Raw genomic sequence first — 17,634 nt, 5'->3', positions numbered from 1 at the left:
GGGACACACCTGACTGCTGGGGGGCTCCCTCGGGAAGGAACAGCGCGCGGGACACACCTGACTGCCGGGGGGGGGGGGCTCCCTCGGGAAGGAACAGCGCGCGGGACACACCTGACTGCCGGGGGGGCTCCCTCGGGAAGGAACAGCGCGCGGGACACACCTGACTGCCGGGGGGGCTCCCTCGGGAAGGAACAGCGCGCGGGACACACCTGATTGCCGGGGGGGCTCCCTCGGGAAGGAACAGCGCGCGGGACACACCTGACTGCCGGGGGGTCTCCCTCGGGAAGGAACAGCGCGCGGGTCACACCTGACTGCTGGGGGGGCTCCCTCGGGAAGGAACAGCGCGTGGGACACACCTGACTGCCGGGGGGTCTCCCTCGGGAAGGAACAGCGCGCGGGACACACCTGACTGCCGGGGGGGCTCCCTCGGGAAGGAACAGCGCGCGGGACACACCTGACTGCCGGGGGGTCTCCCTCGGGAAGGAACAGCGCACAGGGTTTGGCTCTCGCCCAGCGCCAGAGGAGGAGGCTTCGTGATGTGTCACTGGAACGTCTCTCCACTGGCTGCTCCGCCCAAAAGGCTCCTGTTCCCACCCCCGGCGTTCCCCTCCCTGCCGGGCTGTCGGGGCGAGCGCAGCTCGCAGTGCCGGGAGAGGAGGCTCTTCGCCCTGCCAGGCAGCCATGGCCGCGAAGGGGTCTCACTGGCACAGCCGCCTGGGCGTGGTCCTGGCTCGCGAGGCTCAGAGGCTGGAGCATTTCCAGAGGGCAGAGAACATTCTGCTGACCGTGCTGGAGAAAGTGACTGCCTTGGACCCCCGCTTTATGGCTGATTATTCAAGAAACCTGGAAGTCTTTGAGTTTGCCCTCTGCTCCTCGGAGGACGAGGTCACGGTGGGGGTTCCCCTGCGGATGGCGGCCGACGCCCTCCTGCTGCAGGCCTGCCCCAGCGAAGAGGGCCAGGTGGAGCCGGTCCCCAGCGGGCACCGTCACACAGCAGGCTGCTGCCACCTGGCCGTGCCCAGGGAGGGAGCTGGCTGGGAGGACTGGACCCGAGAGGACGTGTTCAGTGCGGCGTGCGGCGCTGAGTGCAGGGGGCACGTCGTGCCAGGCAAGGTCCTCAGGCGCCTGAGAGAGCTAATCGTCACGGCCATCGTCCACTGCAGGCACGAGTTCCTCATCGCGCCAGGTGTGTGCCAGCTGCACCGCGGGCCAGGGCCGGAGGGGCAGGGGAGGGGCCAGAGGGACCGTGGTGGGGGGCAGATGGGGTGTGCCTGGAGAGGTGAGGGGTTGGGGGAGGGGCCAGAGGGACCGTGGTGGGGGGCAAATGGGGTGTGCCTGGAGAGGTGAGGGGTTGGGGGAGGGGCCAGAGGGACCGTGGTGGGGGGCAGATGGGGTGTGCATGGAGAGGTGAGGGGTTGGGGGAGGGGCCAGAGGGACCGTGGTGGGGGGCAGATGGGGTGTGCCTGGAGAGGTGAGGGGTTGGGGGAGGGGCCAGAGGGACCGTGGTGGGGGGCAGATGGGGTGTGCATGGAGAGGTGAGGGGTTGGGGGAGGGGCCAGAGGGACCGTGGTGGGGGGCAAATGGGGTGTGCCTGGAGAGGTGAGGGGTTGGGGGAGGGGCCAGAGGGACCGTGGTGGGGGGCAGATGGGGTGTGCATGGAGAGGCTGGCTACCTCCCTGCTCCCAGCCCAGAGCAGGGCCGGGCCGGGCCGGGCCGGAGATGCAGATGGTGGGAGGCAAAAAGGAAAAGGCGAGGCACAGAGAGGAGGGGCAATGGGAAGGGGAGAGGGGCGGGGAAGGAGATGGAAGAGGAGGCAGTGAAACTGTCTAACAGCGGAGAGGCGTGGAGCAGGGTCTGAGAGAGGCCTCAGCCCGACACGGGGCCCTCACCTGGGCAGCAGTGATGGGTGGGACCCCCATAGGGACGTAACCTGAGCGGCTGGATTCGGAACGCCCCTCCGCGGGGAAAGGCAGCCGCTATCCACTCAGAACTGGAACCTACCCGTGAGGCACGAGCCAGAGCCCGGACAGAGAAACCCGCTCCCCTTTCATCCCGAGAGGCACTGATTGGTCCAGGGAGGACAGAGGGAGCTGCTGATGGAGGCACAAACAAGAAGTCCCCAGCTTTGATGGCTGTGTCGGTCCAAACTGAGGTAGCTGCATTCTCTGTGGAAAGAGAAGAAAAACCAAACCCACCAACGCCTTGGGCGTGACCTAGAGAGGTGAATTTCTGCATGTAGGCCCATGCTGCTGGTGCAGGCTGTCTTCAGTGTTTCACCCCAGAGGTGCTGCGCTTCAGTGGCGGGCGAGAAGGCCCCACGGAGAGGCTGTAGTCTAACGTGTGTTGGGATGCCTCCGCTGGCAAGGGCTAGATATGCCACTTGATGAACATTCAGTGCCATGCTGAAATAAAGTTGCTGGGGGCGATCTCGACACCAGTGAAGTCAGAGGGACTTTTGCTACTGACTCCAGAGGGGCCAGGGTTTCCCTCTGTAACTGGCGCTGTCCCATTGCATCCTTCGGGCTGGAAAGCCGTGCGAGGGATCGGCTGTACGTTCTCCTCCCTCGTGGCGGCTGCCGTCAGTCTCCAGACATTTCTAGGTCGCTCTTCTGCTTCTCAGTGACCCGCTGGCCTGGGCTGAGCTCTGGCTCTCTGGGTGGGAAGCAGCACGGCTAGCGGTGCGATGAAGAAGCGGCCCTGTCAAAGTTAATCCTAGGCCAGTGGGGTGTGTCTGCCCTGTGAAACGGGACCAGGGCCAGTGGGTTTACTACAAGCTCAGCTGAGCAGGCCCTGGTGCTGGAGTGGAAACAGGGCGATTACGTGTGTCAGATCCAGCTCAGCGCCAGTCTTTGCTTAATCGGAGCTGGCAGGCAACTGTTCCCCTTGCTGGCTGCGCCAGTGATAACTGGAGCAACGAGTCCAACCTCTCGGGCGTGACCCATGCAAGGTGAAGCGCGGGGAGGCGGGAGTCCGCCTTTGCAGCATGTCAGCACGCTGCTTTGTAAAATGCAAGCCGTCAGCAGGAGCGTTCACCTGCAGAGCAGCAGCGACAGAAGCTCCTCGCGCTGAATGTTGAGGGCATGGGCCTGGCTCAGCTACAACAGCAGCGGGAATGTCAGCGGGACACAAATCCGCCCGTGGGGGACCTCCCTGTCTGCTGTGCACGTGTGCGGCTGCTTAGGAGAGATGCAAATGCCAGCCAGCTGACAGTGAGGTGTTTTGTTTCTACTGGTGGTGCACATTTGCACATGCCTCCGTGCACATACACATTTATTCCACACATGGATGGAAAAAATCTGCACACAGATGGAAAAGGATAGAGGGAACTTTGCTCTGCGGCCTCTTCCTCAGACTGGTTTATTCTGTAAAGAAGGCAGCTGGGCATCGTGTTCTCCTTGGATCCATCATGTGCTCGGCCAAGGGAGCGGCGCCTCGCCAGCATGTCCTCGTGCCAGAGGGCTTGGTTTGACCCTCACTGCAGACGCGTGAGCCGAGTGTGCTCCCCACCAGCTGCTCCTGGCCGATGGACTCCTCCCTGGGGCTGCCCGTCTGGGCCATGTTCTTTGATTGTGTCTGTCCAGGTTTCCCAGGCTTGGCCGAGGAAATGGCTCAGCTGTCCCGGCCGGCCCGGCTGTGGCTGACACCTGGCATCGGGGCACTAGACAGTTGTTCATGGCACAGAATGTCCCCGGGCCAAGGGGGCTGTCGGCAGGAGGGCCAGAGGAGGAGCGAGCGTCTCTCGTGCCCAGCCACAGGGGGGCCAGTCCGTGAGTCCCTCGTCTACCCCCAACTGTGTGTCAGTCAGACCCTCTGGCTCAAACACCCGCCTGTTTCTCGCTATGCATCCTTCTCGGTCTGCCAAGGCCCCGGCTCTCACTCCAGCGCCGACAGATACCGAGCTGGAATCTCGCTGGCTCCCCCGGCGTTGTCACGGTTACAGTGAGGACTAGAACGAGCAGCAAGGGTGTGTCTCCACCGCAACACGCTTCCCAAATGACCGCGTCTGCCTTGCGCAGCAGGCAGTGACTGTGGATAGTGTCGAGCTGAGGACGTCTCCCTCCGACTCCCGCAGCCTCCTTGGGGCTCCATCTCCACAGCCGTGCTGTGGCCGTGCTCCGTTTTGAAATAAGCGACGCAACTGCTGTAGCTCAGTTTGTGCAGCTTGTTTCGAATCGAGCCCGGCTGTGTAGACGCATCCCGTGGCTACGTCTAGACTGGCAGGATTTTCCGGAAATGCTTTTAACGGAAAAGTTTTCCATTAAAAGCATTTTCAGAAAAGAGCATCTAGACTGGCAGCGTCCGTGGCCAATCTCAACGCGCTTTTCTGCAAAAAATCCCCGATCGCCATTTTTGTGATCTGGTTTTCCGCAAAAAAGCCCTATCTCAGCTGTCTACACTGGCCCTTTTGCGCAAAAGTTTTGCGTAAAAGGGACTTTTGCCCGACCGGGAGCAGCATAGCATTTCCGCAAGAACACGGACAATCTTCCATGAGATCGTCAGGGCTTTTGCAGAAATTCAAGCGGCCAGTGTAGACAGCTGGCGAGTTTTTCTGGAAAAGCGGCTGATTTTCCGGAAAAACTGGCCAGTCTAGACACAGCCCGTGTGGTTAATGTTTAGACTTCACGGTGTGCTAGTGAGCTGCTGGGGGCGCTCATCTGACTCATCACACCCGTAGCCCCGCCCGTAAGGTGGATTGTGAGCCTCTGCCTGTGTCAGCAGAGCACATTAATGAGCGTGAAGAGGCCGGCCCAACAGAAGGTCTTGTGCCCTTCCAGGAAGAAAGGTCCATCTATAGCAGATGGACAATGGTGGGACATTGCAGCTGGAATCTCCCCATGTACCACCACCAAGAAGGCACCCTGCCCATGAAGAGGAGTCACCATCAGGCGTGGGAAGAGGAGAATGACCCTGACTGTGCTGCTTGGCCTGTGGGAGGCAAGATCGTTCTAGCACAAGCAAGAGCCCTCCGGCGGCTCAGCCCCGCGGGGCGTGTGGCGATGGCTGGTTCCAGACGCGTCTCTCCCCATTCGGAGCTTAGGGCCGTAGCTCGCCCTGTGTCTGTTGTAAGTTCCTTTCGGCTGGGCGTGGCCTCGGTCTGTCTGGAGCGGAGTAGAGGCTGGGCCAGGGGCGAGCGCTAAGCTGCAGCCGGCCTGCTCCTCTGGGACGGGGCTAAGCTGGCTATGGCTGTGCTTCAGGCTAGCACACAGGCGGCTGGGCAGATGGGGGCACCCAAGGGAGCAATCTGCCGCTCCAGTGCAGAGGGGCTCACCCTTGCTGGAGTCGGAGCGCAGAGCTCACCCCGGTTTGGGCTCTGTGCCCTGGGCCCTAGAAGTCTCTGCAGAGGGTGGTGCTCCTGCTCTGGAGTCATAGCAGGCAGCGAGACAGCTACATCCACCGCTCTCCTGGCTCCTGCCTGCCCCATCACCAGCCTTGCCTCCTGGTTCCTCTGCCTGGTCCCAGCCCAGTGTGCTGTGCTGGAGGACTGAGCATTCAGAGCCTGGCAAGTGCAGGGGGGAGGGGGGAATCCGGAAAGGGAGTGGCTGGAGCAAAGACCATCAGTACGACAGGCCCCGTCCCCTGCTCTGCTCCAGCGCCAAGTGCCTAGGAGCTGTCCAGCTGTGGCTCCATGGAGCTGCTAGGGGACGTCCAGGCAACCGACCAACAACGTGGGTTTGTTTCAGCCACTGGTTTCACCCCAGCAGCAGCGGCTGCCATGCCCGGAGGTGCGGAACAAGGGGCGTTCATGCCCCGCTCTCGCCGACGGTCTCCCCTGCTCTGCCGCAGAGAGGCCAGACTCGGCAAGGCCGGTCGCTGCACTGCCGCTGGGCCCCATCCAGGCGTGGCCGGTCTGTTTTAAAGAACAGGGCGAACGCCCCAGGCCTGAGGGCCCTGCCCGGCTGAAGTGGGGCCGGCTGCCAAGGCACCCAGAGAAGGGGGGAAGGGGGAGGACAAGGAGATCTCTACGCCTGTTTTCTAAAGCAACCCCCACCCTTCCCAGGTCAGGTCAGCGCAGAGAGCCTGCAGGAGGAAGGGCTGCAGCTGTCCCTGCTGGTGTCCAGTGGCTGGAAAATGATCCGGTTCCACATCCTCCCGGTGGTGCGGAGGAAGCAGGGTGCTCGGAAGCTCCACAGCAGGCCCGAAGAAGGAGGGTTTCCGGCAGGCAGCCTGCAGAAAGTGACCCAGGAGGCTGACTTCATTCCCTGCAGCTCCCACCACTGGAGGTAAACGCCAGGCTGTGCGCCTCCCCCTTCCTGAAAGCTTGCTGGGAGGGAGAGAGCGGGTCTGCCTGCCGTTCGGAGGACGCAGTTCTGTCCAGTGCAAACAGGAGGGAACCTGAGCCTGCACACTGAGGCGCTTGCTTGCTGTTTTCCATGTAAATCTGAAGTTTAGTGAACGTTTTCCTCACACTTGAGAATGTTGGAACATTTCAACCGGCACTAAAGACGATTCTGCCTTTCGCCCGGAAGAAAACTCCTAAGGAAGTGAGGGTCCTGCCCAGGAGCTCAGTGTCACACCTGGCGAACTGCTGCCGAGTTCAGCTGCCGCGCCATGCTGGGCTTCTCTGCCCCGTGGAATAGTGATAGAAATGTAGCCGTGTTAGTCTGGGGTAGCTGAAACAAAATGCAGGACAAGGTAGCACTTTAAAGACTAACAAGATGGTTTATTAGATGATGAGCTTTCGTGGGCCAGACCCACTTCCTCAGATCAAATAGTGGAAGAAAGTAGTCACAACCATATATACCAAAGGATACAATTAAAAAAAATGAACACATATGAAAAGGACAAATCACATTGCAGAACAGGAGGGGGATGCGGGGGGGGGGGGGAGGAAGGTAAGTGTCTGTGAATTGATGATACTAGAGGTAGGGAGAGTGGGATGTTTGTGAGTTAACGGTATTAGAGGTGATAATTGGGGAAACTATCTTGGTAATGGGTGAGATAGTTCAAGTGTTTGTTGAGTCCTTTTTAGAAAGTGTCGAATTTTAACATGAATGACAGTTCTGGACTGTCCCACCCAGCGCTCTGCCTCGCTCCTGCTCCCAGGTGTTTGTACAGGGCTGCCAGCCAGCTGCACTGCCACGCCGGCCCCTCCGCACTGCTGCAGAATCCCTTGCAGCGGCTGCAGGCGAGCCCTGGCCTGGCGGCTCCTCTCTCTCCTCTTGCAGGGGAGGGGCGGGGAAAGGTGTGTACAGCCGCAGAGAAAGGGAAGTCGGGGACCCGTGACACTTGTCACCTCTCCCCCAGAGTGCTCCGACATTTCCGCGCGTGCTGTGGGGAGGGGACACAAGGATTTGGTGGGGAGAGGGAAAGGAGACGGAATTCGGTCATTGGGGGGAGGTGGGAGAGGGGAGCAAACTGGGTCTGGTCGGGATCTGGTTTGGCTGGGAGGGAAGAGGGTGCAGGGTGGATCAGGTGGGGGAGAGAAGGGGGGGCTGGGTCCAGTCACTGAGAGGTCGGGTTTGCCTGGGAGGGGAGAGAAGGTGGAAATTGGGTTCCGTGCGTGCATGGGGGGGAGTCGGGATGTGTGTGGAGGGGAGACAGGACGTAGGCTGGGTTTGGCCGGAGTGTGGTGGGAGTCAAGAGAAAGGGGCGCTTTCCTCAGTGCCTGTCCTGGGGGGGCGGGGGGAGTCGGGATGTGTGTGGAGGGCCTGGGGGGGCGGGGGGAGTCGGGATGTGTGTGGAGGGGAGACAGGACATAGGCTGGATTTGGTGGGAGTCAAAGGGACAGGGGCGCTTTCCTCCTCAGTGCCTGTCCTGGGGGGCGGCCAAAAAAATGTTTTGCTTGGGGCAGCAAAACACCTAGAGCCGGCCCTGGCCCCACCCCTGGGTGCGTGGCCTATGCGCAGCCCCTCCCCCGGGTGGCCCAGACCCCGCCCCTGGGTGGCCCAGCAGCCCCGCGCGGCGCCCACCACCCAAAACGCTTGGGGACCACTGCCCTCGTAGATGAAACTTGCCGTAAATAGACTCACCTCTCGAAGAGGGCAGGTTGAAGAAGAATCGAACAGCCCCACTGCCACACTAGCAGGGCCAAGGGGCTGCTCCGTGCCGGCCCTGCTTCGGAAGGGCGCCCCAAAAGCCCAGTAGGGACTCCCGGGTACAAGCTATTGCAGGGCACAAGCACAGCGACTGGCTCTGAGGAAGAGCCCTACGGGAAGGTGCCATGGGGCTACAGGCTGCCTGGCGTGGGAGGGGCCAGGAGAAGGGGAGAGCTGCCGGGCTGAATGCTGATGCCCTGCGGACCCACTCTAGAGACGCCCTGAGCAGTGAGCAGCCTGTGCGTGTCTCGGCAGGTACTCCGCCGACCGCCCTGTCGCGAGATTGCTCCGGATCGTGGGCCTGTTGAGAGGCCACCGGCTCGACAGCCTCCGCCTGCTGGACCACGTCAACCGGGAGGAGTGGCAAGAAGAGGGCAGGGAAGGGGGGCTCACGTTTAAGCACTTGAAGGTAGGTTTCCCGAGAGGGGACGCTGCAGTGACTGGGAGCCGCCCATGTGCGGTACACGGCACGCTGGGACTTGCACGTCTGCACTGGCCAAACCCTGCACGTGGCCTGGGCTCATGGACCCGCGGGAGGAGCAAGGTGCGTGTGCCGCTGCCTTGTGCCCGGGCGCCCGAAGACTAGTGCCGGTCAGAGCGATCCTTGCCCTGCCCACGGGCCAGGGGCCTTCCCTCTGCCCTGACGAGCTTGCGCGCTGCTGCCTGTGCTCCCCCGTGCGATGCATGGCCCGCACCTGCGTCCCGCGAGTGGGATGTTCCTAGTCGCCCAGGGCTGTCCCCCTCGCCCCCACAGCAGTTCCTGCCGCTCCGGGGTGGCCCACAACGTGGGGAGGGCTGAGTGGCTCTGCGGCCCCACACACCAGCTCACAGCACGCGGTGCGTGGCACTGGCGCCTACCGGCCCACGTCGGCCGGGGGCTGTCGCCCTGGTGCCAATCGCAGACCCAGGCGTGCCGAGGGCCCCGGGCTTGCAAATCGTTTCCACGTGACGGCGCCTCCAGGGAATTGGCCCCCAGCTGCAGATTCTTGTCGCGTGGCTGAATGATTGGACCCAGGCTGCACCGAGCCCTTAGGAATCGTCGGCGTGCGCCCCCAGTGTCCCTGGCGCCCCTGCTGGGGTCACGCTCTGGGCGCAGGACAGCCCGTGGGGCTGCACACCAGGGCTGGGTGGCTGTGTAAGCGCCCCCAGGACGCGCCGAGAGCCCGCAGCTGCAAAGCGTGTGGCCGTGTCAGCGGCTGCCCCGCTCCCATTGGTTCCCGCGGCGCCTAACCCCCTTCGGCAGCCACAGCTAGTGCGCGTGCCGTGCCCCCGCTCTGAACGCCTCCCTCTGGCTCCGAGTCTAGATGGTGCTGCTGTGGGCCACGGAGCTGTTCCCTTCCCCCGAGGACTGGGAGGACCTGGACGGATCCGTCTACCGGCTCCTGGTGATCCTGCTTCGTTGCTTAGCAACCAGAAATCTCCCCCACTTCCTGCATCCAGAAGAAAACCTCTTCCGGGGAGCGGCTGCGAGCGCGCTGTACCCCCGGGTGCGGGGCTTCGCCAGCTCGCCCGCGCGCTTCCTCCCGTGCCACCTCGCCCCCGCGGCGCGGAGCAGCCGCCTGCCCCCAGACAGCGGCGTCGAGGCCTGGCTGCGGCGCCCAGCCCAGGGCGGGGCCGGCTGGAGCACGGCCTACTTCGATGTGCTGCTCAGCAAGGTAACCCGCCGGAGTCCCTGGGCCCGGGGGGGGCCCGGCGCCACTGCCCCGGGGCAGATACAGCGGCTTAGGAGAGGCTGAGGAGCTCAGTGCCACTGCGGCCAGCTGGGGCGGCTGCTCCTTGCCGCGCCCACGTGGCTCGAGAGGCGTCCGTGGCGCCACCGTGGCGCTAGGCTGAGAGGCCCCTGTGCGGCAGCCTTTCATCTGACCCCTCTGCCCTGCTCAGTTCCAGGTCTACCGCATCCAGGACAGACGGCGGCTCGCTGCTCTGACCCACATCTCGTCCGAGGCCGAGAGGGCGCGACCGGAGCAGAGCTGAGCCGGCTCACACGCGCACGCCAGACCCCACAGACCGGCGCCCCCACATCCGCCTTTGCCGCCTGGCTCGCAGCAGCGGTGCTGGGAACCCAGGGGCTCCTGCTGCGCGGTGCACAGGCGGGAAGAAGCAATGGGGACGGAGCTGACGTAAGTGGGGCTGGAGGCTGGGAGTTGACGCTGGCCTGTCACCTGAACAATGGCCCCTGGAGCCCAGCCCCTTTTCTATGCTCTGCCTTTGAGTCACTGGGCGAAGGGACGCGGGACGTGCTCTCTGTACCCCTTCCGTGGGGCGGCGTGGGGCCCTGGAGCGAAGCCGAGCCACACGCCCGCTGTGCCAGGCCACAGGCCCCATTTATTAACGTGGTGGGAGCTGTTCCAGGGCATGCCCTTGCACCAGTGAATTTACACACGTACATCGCACATGGCTCTGCATGGGGGAGCGAGGCTGCCGAGGGCACTTCCAGCATCCTGCTTTGGTGGGGGGGGGCCACTGGGAGCAGGCGGCCGTGCTCATGCTGAACGGACGACACGGCAGGGGTGGGGCGGGGGAGGAGCATGGCTCCTCGGGCCTGTGAGGCAGCGTGCAGCTGGTGTGCTGGAGGCAGGTGTGACCAGACAGGCACCGAGGGCGAGGCCAAGCACCAGCCAGCCCGTGGCACTCAGCCCCCGCCTGCTGAATTAACAGAGGCAGGGTGGGAAGGGGGGAGCAGTCATGGCCGTGGGAGCAGGGCTGCGGCTTGGGGCTTGCCTCTCCGGCCTTGCGGCAGTGGCTAGGCAGGCGCCCCGGCTGGGCGCCCCTCAGCTCCACTCCCACTGATGCAGGTTGCCCTCTGCTCCCGGGTCCTCCCCATCCCGTTGCCTTGTTCTCCTGAGCACAGGCCTCGCCTGCAGGCCGCTGATCAAGTCCTGGAAGGGGTGGGTGGGCTCGCAGGACACTGCTTCTCAGGAGCACCGCCAGCTTTGGATCCGAGGGCAGCTCAGGCAGAACTAGTGTCCATACGAGCTGGGCCGTGTCCTACCTCCCGTGCTGAGCTGTCTCTCCCACTGCCCTGAGCACCCTCTGGTCAGCCAGCCAGAAAGCAAAGCCTCTGCATAGCCCTGTGCAGAGCCGCGTGGCCCTGCAAAGGGAGCCTGGCTCCTGGGGTGCGGCAGGCTTCATGGTTCCTGTAGGGTGCTGCCGCTGGCCCAGCACCCCCTGGATTTCACGGGTACAAGAGGGGAGGGAAGTGTGGGCAGTGTCCCCACTGCAGCCTCCAGCCTGAGTTCGAGAGAAGACAGTGGCAGGAGCAAGGCCTGAAACGGTCCCTCTGGGCTGAGTCTGCTGCCGCCCCAGGAGCAGCTCACAGCTTGTTCTTGTGGCAGTGCTGCAAGGCATCTTTCAGGGCATGGAGGACTCGGTCCACGTTGAACTTGGTGGAGTTATAGCCCATGAGTCCTATTCGAAGAACCTGGAATTGAGAGAGACCCAGGAGAGGGCAGTAAATCTGAATGAGATCAAACTGTTTCCCCGGGGTCGGCCCAGGGACATGTTGCATTGCCCGTCGCATGGGTGCCAGGCTCCTGGGACGGTGAGAACCAGGCACTCAGCCGCCTGGGGCTTCCTACACGCTGCCATACACTGGCCGGATTCTCCAGCGCCCGGCCCCACGTACGCCCACGTATGCCTAAGGGGGTCAAAGGCAGCAAATCTGAAGGGTGCCACGTTCTGCAGAGCCGCCCTGCAGTCGTGCCTGCTGCAGAAGATGCAGGGGCGGGTGGGGGAATTGCTTTCCTTAGTACAGCAGGGGCCCTGCTTTAGCTCTGCTGGCCAGTCTGCCCCAGAGAAGCACGAAGGAGCAGACTTGTGGCCGAGCGCCCCCCAGGGCGATCACCTACGGCTAGTGACAATAAATGACTCACGATGAAAATCTAAAACAAAGCTTGTTTGTAAGGGGCTGCGCCTGCGAGGCTTTATTCGTCCCTTCTGTCCTGGAGAAGAGCACCTCGCCTACTGCCTTGCCCTGCTCCAGTTCCCATTGAAAGCACTGGGGCACGTCTCCACTCAGAAATGAGTCTTCAGATAAGAAAGCAGTGGTAAAGCCAGTCCCTCCGAGCGAAGGCCCTGCTCAAAACTAGCACCCTCAGTCTGCAAGCGCCTCAGCCGGCGTCGCTCCAGCTGGACTAATGGAGGCTCTCAGCAGAGGCTTGGAAAATGGCTCAGGGCTTGAGAGCTACAGTGTCTGGGCCTTCTCTCTCCGCTAATAATTGAGTCCCTATTTTCCCTGGTCTCCAATGCAGGGTAACCACTGTGGTTAGCCACAGTCCTGTGGGAGAAGACGCTTCTCTGCAGCTCTGCCTTAGGTACCCTCTTTTCATTTGCATTCGTTAACACACAGAAGGAAAATGTGGAAAGACCGATGGCTAGTGTGGCGTGGCGGGGGCTGTCTGCTCCGGGACCCGGCTCCCCCTGCGCTGTGTGATCCCCACTGACTCCCCCACACGGGGATTGGCCCAGCCTGGGCAGGGAACAAGGCTCTTCCCAGGGGGGAGACAAAGGGAGGGGGGTGGAGACGGCACCTGGCTGGGGGCAGGGCCTGGGGGCTGGGCAGTGTCTGGCTGGGAACATGAAGGGAACAGCCTAAGCTGAGTGCTCGGGGTCTAGGGGAGGCAAGGCCCCCCTATCCCAAGGGGGCTGAGGCATCCTGGCCCTCACCTCTGTGCTGGGCTGTACCCTGGAGAAGCAACAACCCCCCCGTTCGACTGGCTGGGAGCCTGTTCTGGCTGCTCCGGGGAACAGCCAGACGCGCAGTCACAGCCAGCTTTTCCGCTCCTCGGGAACGTGCCGATGCAAACTTGGCTACAAGCAATTCCATCCTCTCTTGGAAACAGCTGCAAATGCTGCGCCTGCTGCACAGCCATTCCACCCCCCCGCACGGCGAGGGGTGTGGAGAGGGGAGGCTGGCTGTCAGTGCAGCCCCGACTCACGGCCAGAGCTGCTCTCGAGGGACACGGCGGGAGCAGAGAAAAGACCCCGGCCCATCACCCCTGGCGAGCCCTTTGGGCATTGGTAGCGAGTTCGAGCACCTGTCTCACCAGCGAGACGTGCAGCATGTTACCCACCTTCCCTGCCGACGGGCCCAGCCCCCCTGAGATCTCAATGGCATGTTTATTCATAATAAAGGCGATGACCTCCTGCCAGTCGTATCCCTCGGGCAGTACAAAGGTGGTGATGGTTGGCAGCCGCGCCTCCTGGAAAACAGACGCAGCGTCAGTCCCATGAAGGTCTCCTCTGGGCACGGGCCAACAGCCCGCTTCCCCTCCGGCCGCATGCTGCACACTCGCCCCTGGACAAGGGTTCCTTCTCTGACAGCATCCGGCTTTTCCGCCCCACCTCGGCTGGGAATCTGCCAGCGGCGAAGCCTCCGCAGGCATGGAGCTGGGTGAGTTCCTCAGCGGGTGCAATCAGCCTAGCTCTGCCGAAGCCAGCGGAGCTGCGCAGACTTACACCAGCCAAGCACCTGGCCTCAGCCAGCCCCCAAACACCCCTTAGCTCAGCCGGATGCCACTTCCTGCCCAGTGTCTGCCAGCGCCCAGGGACCTCAGCCCCGCCCTACCTGCCCAGTGTCTGCCAGCGCCCAGGGACCTCAGCCCCGCCCTACCTGCCCAGTGTCTGCCAGCGCCAGCACCCAGGGACCTCAGCCCCGCCCTACCTGCCCAGTGTCTGCCAGCGCCAGCGCCCAGGGACCTCAGCCCCGCCCTACCTGCCCAGTGTCTGCCCGCGCCCAGGGACCTCAGCCCCGCCCTACCTGCCCAGTGTCTGCCCGCGCCCAGGGACCTCAGCCCCGCCCTACCTGCCCAGTGTCTGCCAGCGCCCAGGGACCTCAGCCCCGCCCTACCTGCCCAGTGTCTGCCAGCGCCCAGGGACCTCAGCCCCGCCCTACCTGCCCAGTGTCTGCCCGCGCCCAGGGACCTCAGCCCCGCCCTACCTGCCCAGTGTCTGCCAGCGCCCAGGGACCTCAGCCCCGCCCTACCTGCCCAGTGTCTGCCCGCGCCCAGGGACCTCAGCCCCGCCCTACCTGCCCAGTGTCTGCCAGCGCCCAGGGACCTCAGCCCCGCCCTACCTGCCCAGTGTCTGCCAGCGCCCAGGGACCTCAGCCCCGCCCTACCTGCCCAGTGTCTGCCCGCGCCCAGGGACCTCAGCCCCGCCCTACCTGCCCAGTGTCTGCCAGCGCCCAGGGACCTCAGCCCCGCCCTACCTGCCCAGTGTCTGCCCGCGCCCAGGGACCTCAGCCCCGCCCTACCTGCCCAGTGTCTGCCAGCGCCCAGGGACCTCAGCCCCGCCCTACCTGCCCAGTGTCTGCCAGCGCCCAGGGACCTCAGCCCCGCCCTACCTGCCCAGTGTCTGCCAGCGCCCAGGGACCTCAGCCCCGCCCTACCTGCCCAGTGTCTGCCAGCGCCAGCGCCCAGGGACCTCAGCCCCGCCCTACCTGCCCAGTGTCTGCCCGCGCCCAGGGACCTCAGCCCCGCCCTGCCTGCCCAGTGTCTGCCAGCGCCCAGGGACCTCAGCCCCGCCCTGCCTGCCCAGTGTCTGCCAGCGCCCAGGGACCTCAGCCCCGCCCTACCTGCCCAGTGTCTGCCCGCGCCCAGGGACCTCAGCCCCGCCCTACCTGCCCAGTGTCTGCCAGCGCCCAGGGACCTCAGCCCCGCCCTACCTGCCCAGTGTCTGCCCGCGCCCAGGGACCTCAGCCCCGCCCTACCTGCCCAGTGTCTGCCAGCGCCCAGGGACCTCAGCCCCGCCCTACCTGCCCAGTGTCTGCCAGCGCCCAGGGACCTCAGCCCCGCCCTACCTGCCCAGTGTCTGCCAGCGCCCAGGGACCTCAGCCCCACCCTACCTGCCCAGTGTCTGCCAGCGCCCAGGGACCTCAGCCCCGCCCTACCTGCCCAGTGTCTGCCAGCGCCCAGGGACCTCAGCCCCACCCTACCTGCCCAGTGTCTGCCAGCGCCCAGGGACCTCAGCCCCCGCCCTACCTGCCCAGTGTCTGCCAGCGCCCAGGGACCTCAGCCCCGCCCTACCTGCCCAGTGTCTGCCAGCGCCAGCGCCCAGGGACCTCAGCCCCGCCCTGCCTGCCCAGTGTCTGCCAGCGCCCAGGGACCTCAGCCCCGCCCTGCCTGCCCAGTGTCTGCCAGCGCCCAGGGACCTCAGCCCCGCCCTGCCTGCCCAGTGTCTGCCAGCGCCCAGGGACCTCAGCCCCGCCCTACCTGCCCAGTGTCTGCCAGCGCCCAGGGACCTCAGCCCCGCCCTACCTGCCCAGTGTCTGCCAGCGCCCAGGGACCTCAGCCCCGCCCTACCTGCCCAGTGTCTGCCAGCGCCCAGGGACCTCAGCCCCGCCCTACCTGCCCAGTGTCTGCCCGCGCCCAGGGACCTCAGCCCCGCCCTACCTGCCCAGTGTCTGCCAGCGCCCAGGGACCTCAGCCCCGCCCTACCTGCCCAGTGTCTGCCCGCGCCCAGGGACCTCAGCCCCGCCCTACCTGCCCAGTGTCTGCCAGCGCCCAGGGACCTCAGCCCCGCCCTACCTGCCCAGTGTCTGCCCGCGCCCAGGGACCTCAGCCCCGCCCTACCTGCCCAGTGTCTGCCAGCGCCCAGGGACCTCAGCCCCGCCCTACCTGTCCAGTGTCTGCCCGCGCCCAGGGACCTCAGCCCCGCCCTACCTGCCCAGTGTCTGCCCGCGCCCAGGGACCTCAGCCCCGCCCTACCTGCCCAGTGTCTGCCCGCGCCCAGGGACCTCAGCCCCGCCCTACCTGCCCAGTGTCTGCCAGCGCCCAGGGACCTCAGCCCCGCCCTACCTGCCCAGTGTCTGCCCGCGCCCAGGGACCTCAGCCCCGCCCTACCTGCCCAGTGTCTGCCAGCGCCCAGGGACCTCAGCCCCGCCCTACCTGCCCAGTGTCTGCCAGCGCCCAGGGACCTCAGCCCCGCCCTACCTGCCCAGTGTCTGCCCGCGCCCAGGGACCTCAGCCCCGCCCTACCTGCCCAGTGTCTGCCAGCGCCCAGGGACCTCAGCCCCGCCCTACCTGCCCAGTGTCTGCCCGCGCCCAGGGACCTCAGCCCCGCCCTACCTGCCCAGTGTCTGCCCGCGCCCAGGGACCTCAGCCCCGCCCTACCTGCCCAGTGTCTGCCAGCGCCCAGGGACCTCAGCCCCGCCCTACCTGCCCAGTGTCTGCCCGCGCCCAGGGACCTCAGCCCCGCCCTACCTGCCCAGTGTCTGCCCGCGCCCAGGGACCTCAGCCCCGCCCTACCTGCCCAGTGTCTGCCCGCGCCCAGGGACCTCAGCCCCGCCCTACCTGCCCAGTGTCTGCCCGCGCCCAGGGACCTCAGCCCCGCCCTACCTGCCCAGTGTCTGCCAGCGCCAGCGCCCAGGGACCTCAGCCCCGCCCTACCTGCCCAGTGTCTGCCAGCGCCCAGGGACCTCAGCCCCGCCCTACCTGCCCAGTGTCTGCCCGCGCCCAGGGACCTCAGCCCCGCCCTACCTGCCCAGTGTCTGCCAGCGCCCAGGGACCTCAGCCCCGCCCTACCTGCCCAGTGTCTGCCCGCGCCCAGGGACCTCAGCCCCGCCCTACCTGCCCAGTGTCTGCCAGCGCCCAGGGACCTCAGCCCCGCCCTACCTGCCCAGTGTCTGCCCGCGCCCAGGGACCTCAGCCCCGCCCTACCTGCCCAGTGTCTGCCCGCGCCCAGGGACCTCAGCCCCGCCCTACCTGCCCAGTGTCTGCCAGCGCCCAGAGACCTCAGCCCCGCCCTACCTGCCCAGTGTCTGCCCGCGCCCAGGGACCTCAGCCCCGCCCTACCTGCCCAGTGTCTGCCAGCGCCCAGGGACCTCAGCCCCGCCCTACCTGCCCAGTGTCTGCCAGCGCCCAGGGACCTCAGCCCCGCCCTGCCTGCCCAGTGTCTGCCAGCGCCCAGGGACCTCAGCCCCGCCCTACCTGCCCAGTGTCTGCCAGCGCCCAGGGACCTCAGCCCCGCCCTACCTGCCCAGTGTCTGCCAGCGCCCAGGGACCTCAGCCCCACCCTACCTGCCCAGTGTCTGCCCGCGCCCAGGGACCTCAGCCCCGCCCTACCTGCCCAGTGTCTGCCAGCGCCCAGGGACCTCAGCCCCGCCCTACCTGCCCAGTGTCTGCCAGCGCCCAGGGACCTCAGCCCCGCCCTACCTGCCCAGTGTCTGCCAGCGCCCAGGGACCTCAGCCCCGCCCTACCTGCCCAGTGTCTGCCAGCGCCCAGGGACCTCAGCCCCGCCCTACCTGCCCAGTGTCTGCCCGCGCCCAGGGACCTCAGCCCCGCCCTACCTGCCCAGTGTCTGCCCGCGCCCAGGGACCTCAGCCCCGCCCTACCTGCCCAGTGTCTGCCCGCGCCCAGGGACCTCAGCCCCGCCCTACCTGCCCAGTGTCTGCCCGCGCCCAGGGACCTCAGCCCCGCCCTACCTGCCCAGTGTCTGCCAGCGCCCAGGGACCTCAGCCCCGCCCTACCTGCCCAGTGTCTGCCAGCGCCCAGGGACCTCAGCCCCGCCCTACCTGCCCAGTGTCTGCCAGCGCCAGCGCCCAGGGACCTCAGCCCCGCCCTACCTGCCCAGTGTCTGCCAGCGCCCAGGGACCTCAGC

At 65.5% G+C, this 17,634-nt stretch overlaps 2 protein-coding genes across 2 annotated transcripts in view; one reads left to right on the top strand and one right to left on the bottom strand.

Moving 5' to 3' along the window:
• Positions 1 to 393: 393 nt before the first annotated feature.
• On the top strand, positions 394 to 11,024 carry MAB21L4 (mab-21 like 4). Its single transcript, XM_075917862.1, has 5 exons — positions 394 to 1,186; positions 5,999 to 6,221; positions 8,292 to 8,445; positions 9,341 to 9,691; positions 9,918 to 11,024. Exons 1-5 carry the CDS (start codon positions 682 to 684, stop codon positions 10,008 to 10,010), a joined length of 1,326 nt encoding a protein of 441 aa, XP_075773977.1. The 5' UTR covers positions 394 to 681; the 3' UTR covers positions 10,011 to 11,024.
• The window catches only part of LOC102447551 (alanine--glyoxylate aminotransferase), a 29,077-nt gene continuing 22,364 nt past the window's right edge, over positions 10,922 to 17,634 (bottom strand). Inside the window, exons 10-11 of the mRNA XM_075917863.1 lie at positions 13,109 to 13,237; positions 10,922 to 11,457 (exon numbers count right to left, since the gene is read on the bottom strand). Coding sequence (XP_075773978.1) covers positions 11,350 to 11,457; positions 13,109 to 13,237 — 237 coding nt within the window. The 3' untranslated portion in view covers positions 10,922 to 11,349. The remainder of the gene's footprint in view (positions 11,458 to 13,108; positions 13,238 to 17,634) is intronic.

Source organism: Pelodiscus sinensis, unplaced genomic scaffold (assembly GCF_049634645.1).
Source record: "Pelodiscus sinensis isolate JC-2024 unplaced genomic scaffold, ASM4963464v1 ctg41, whole genome shotgun sequence".
NCBI lineage: Eukaryota > Metazoa > Chordata > Testudines > Trionychidae > Pelodiscus > Pelodiscus sinensis.
The sequence above is the reverse complement of the archived record's forward strand: the minus strand, read 5'-3'. Positions and strand labels throughout refer to the sequence as shown.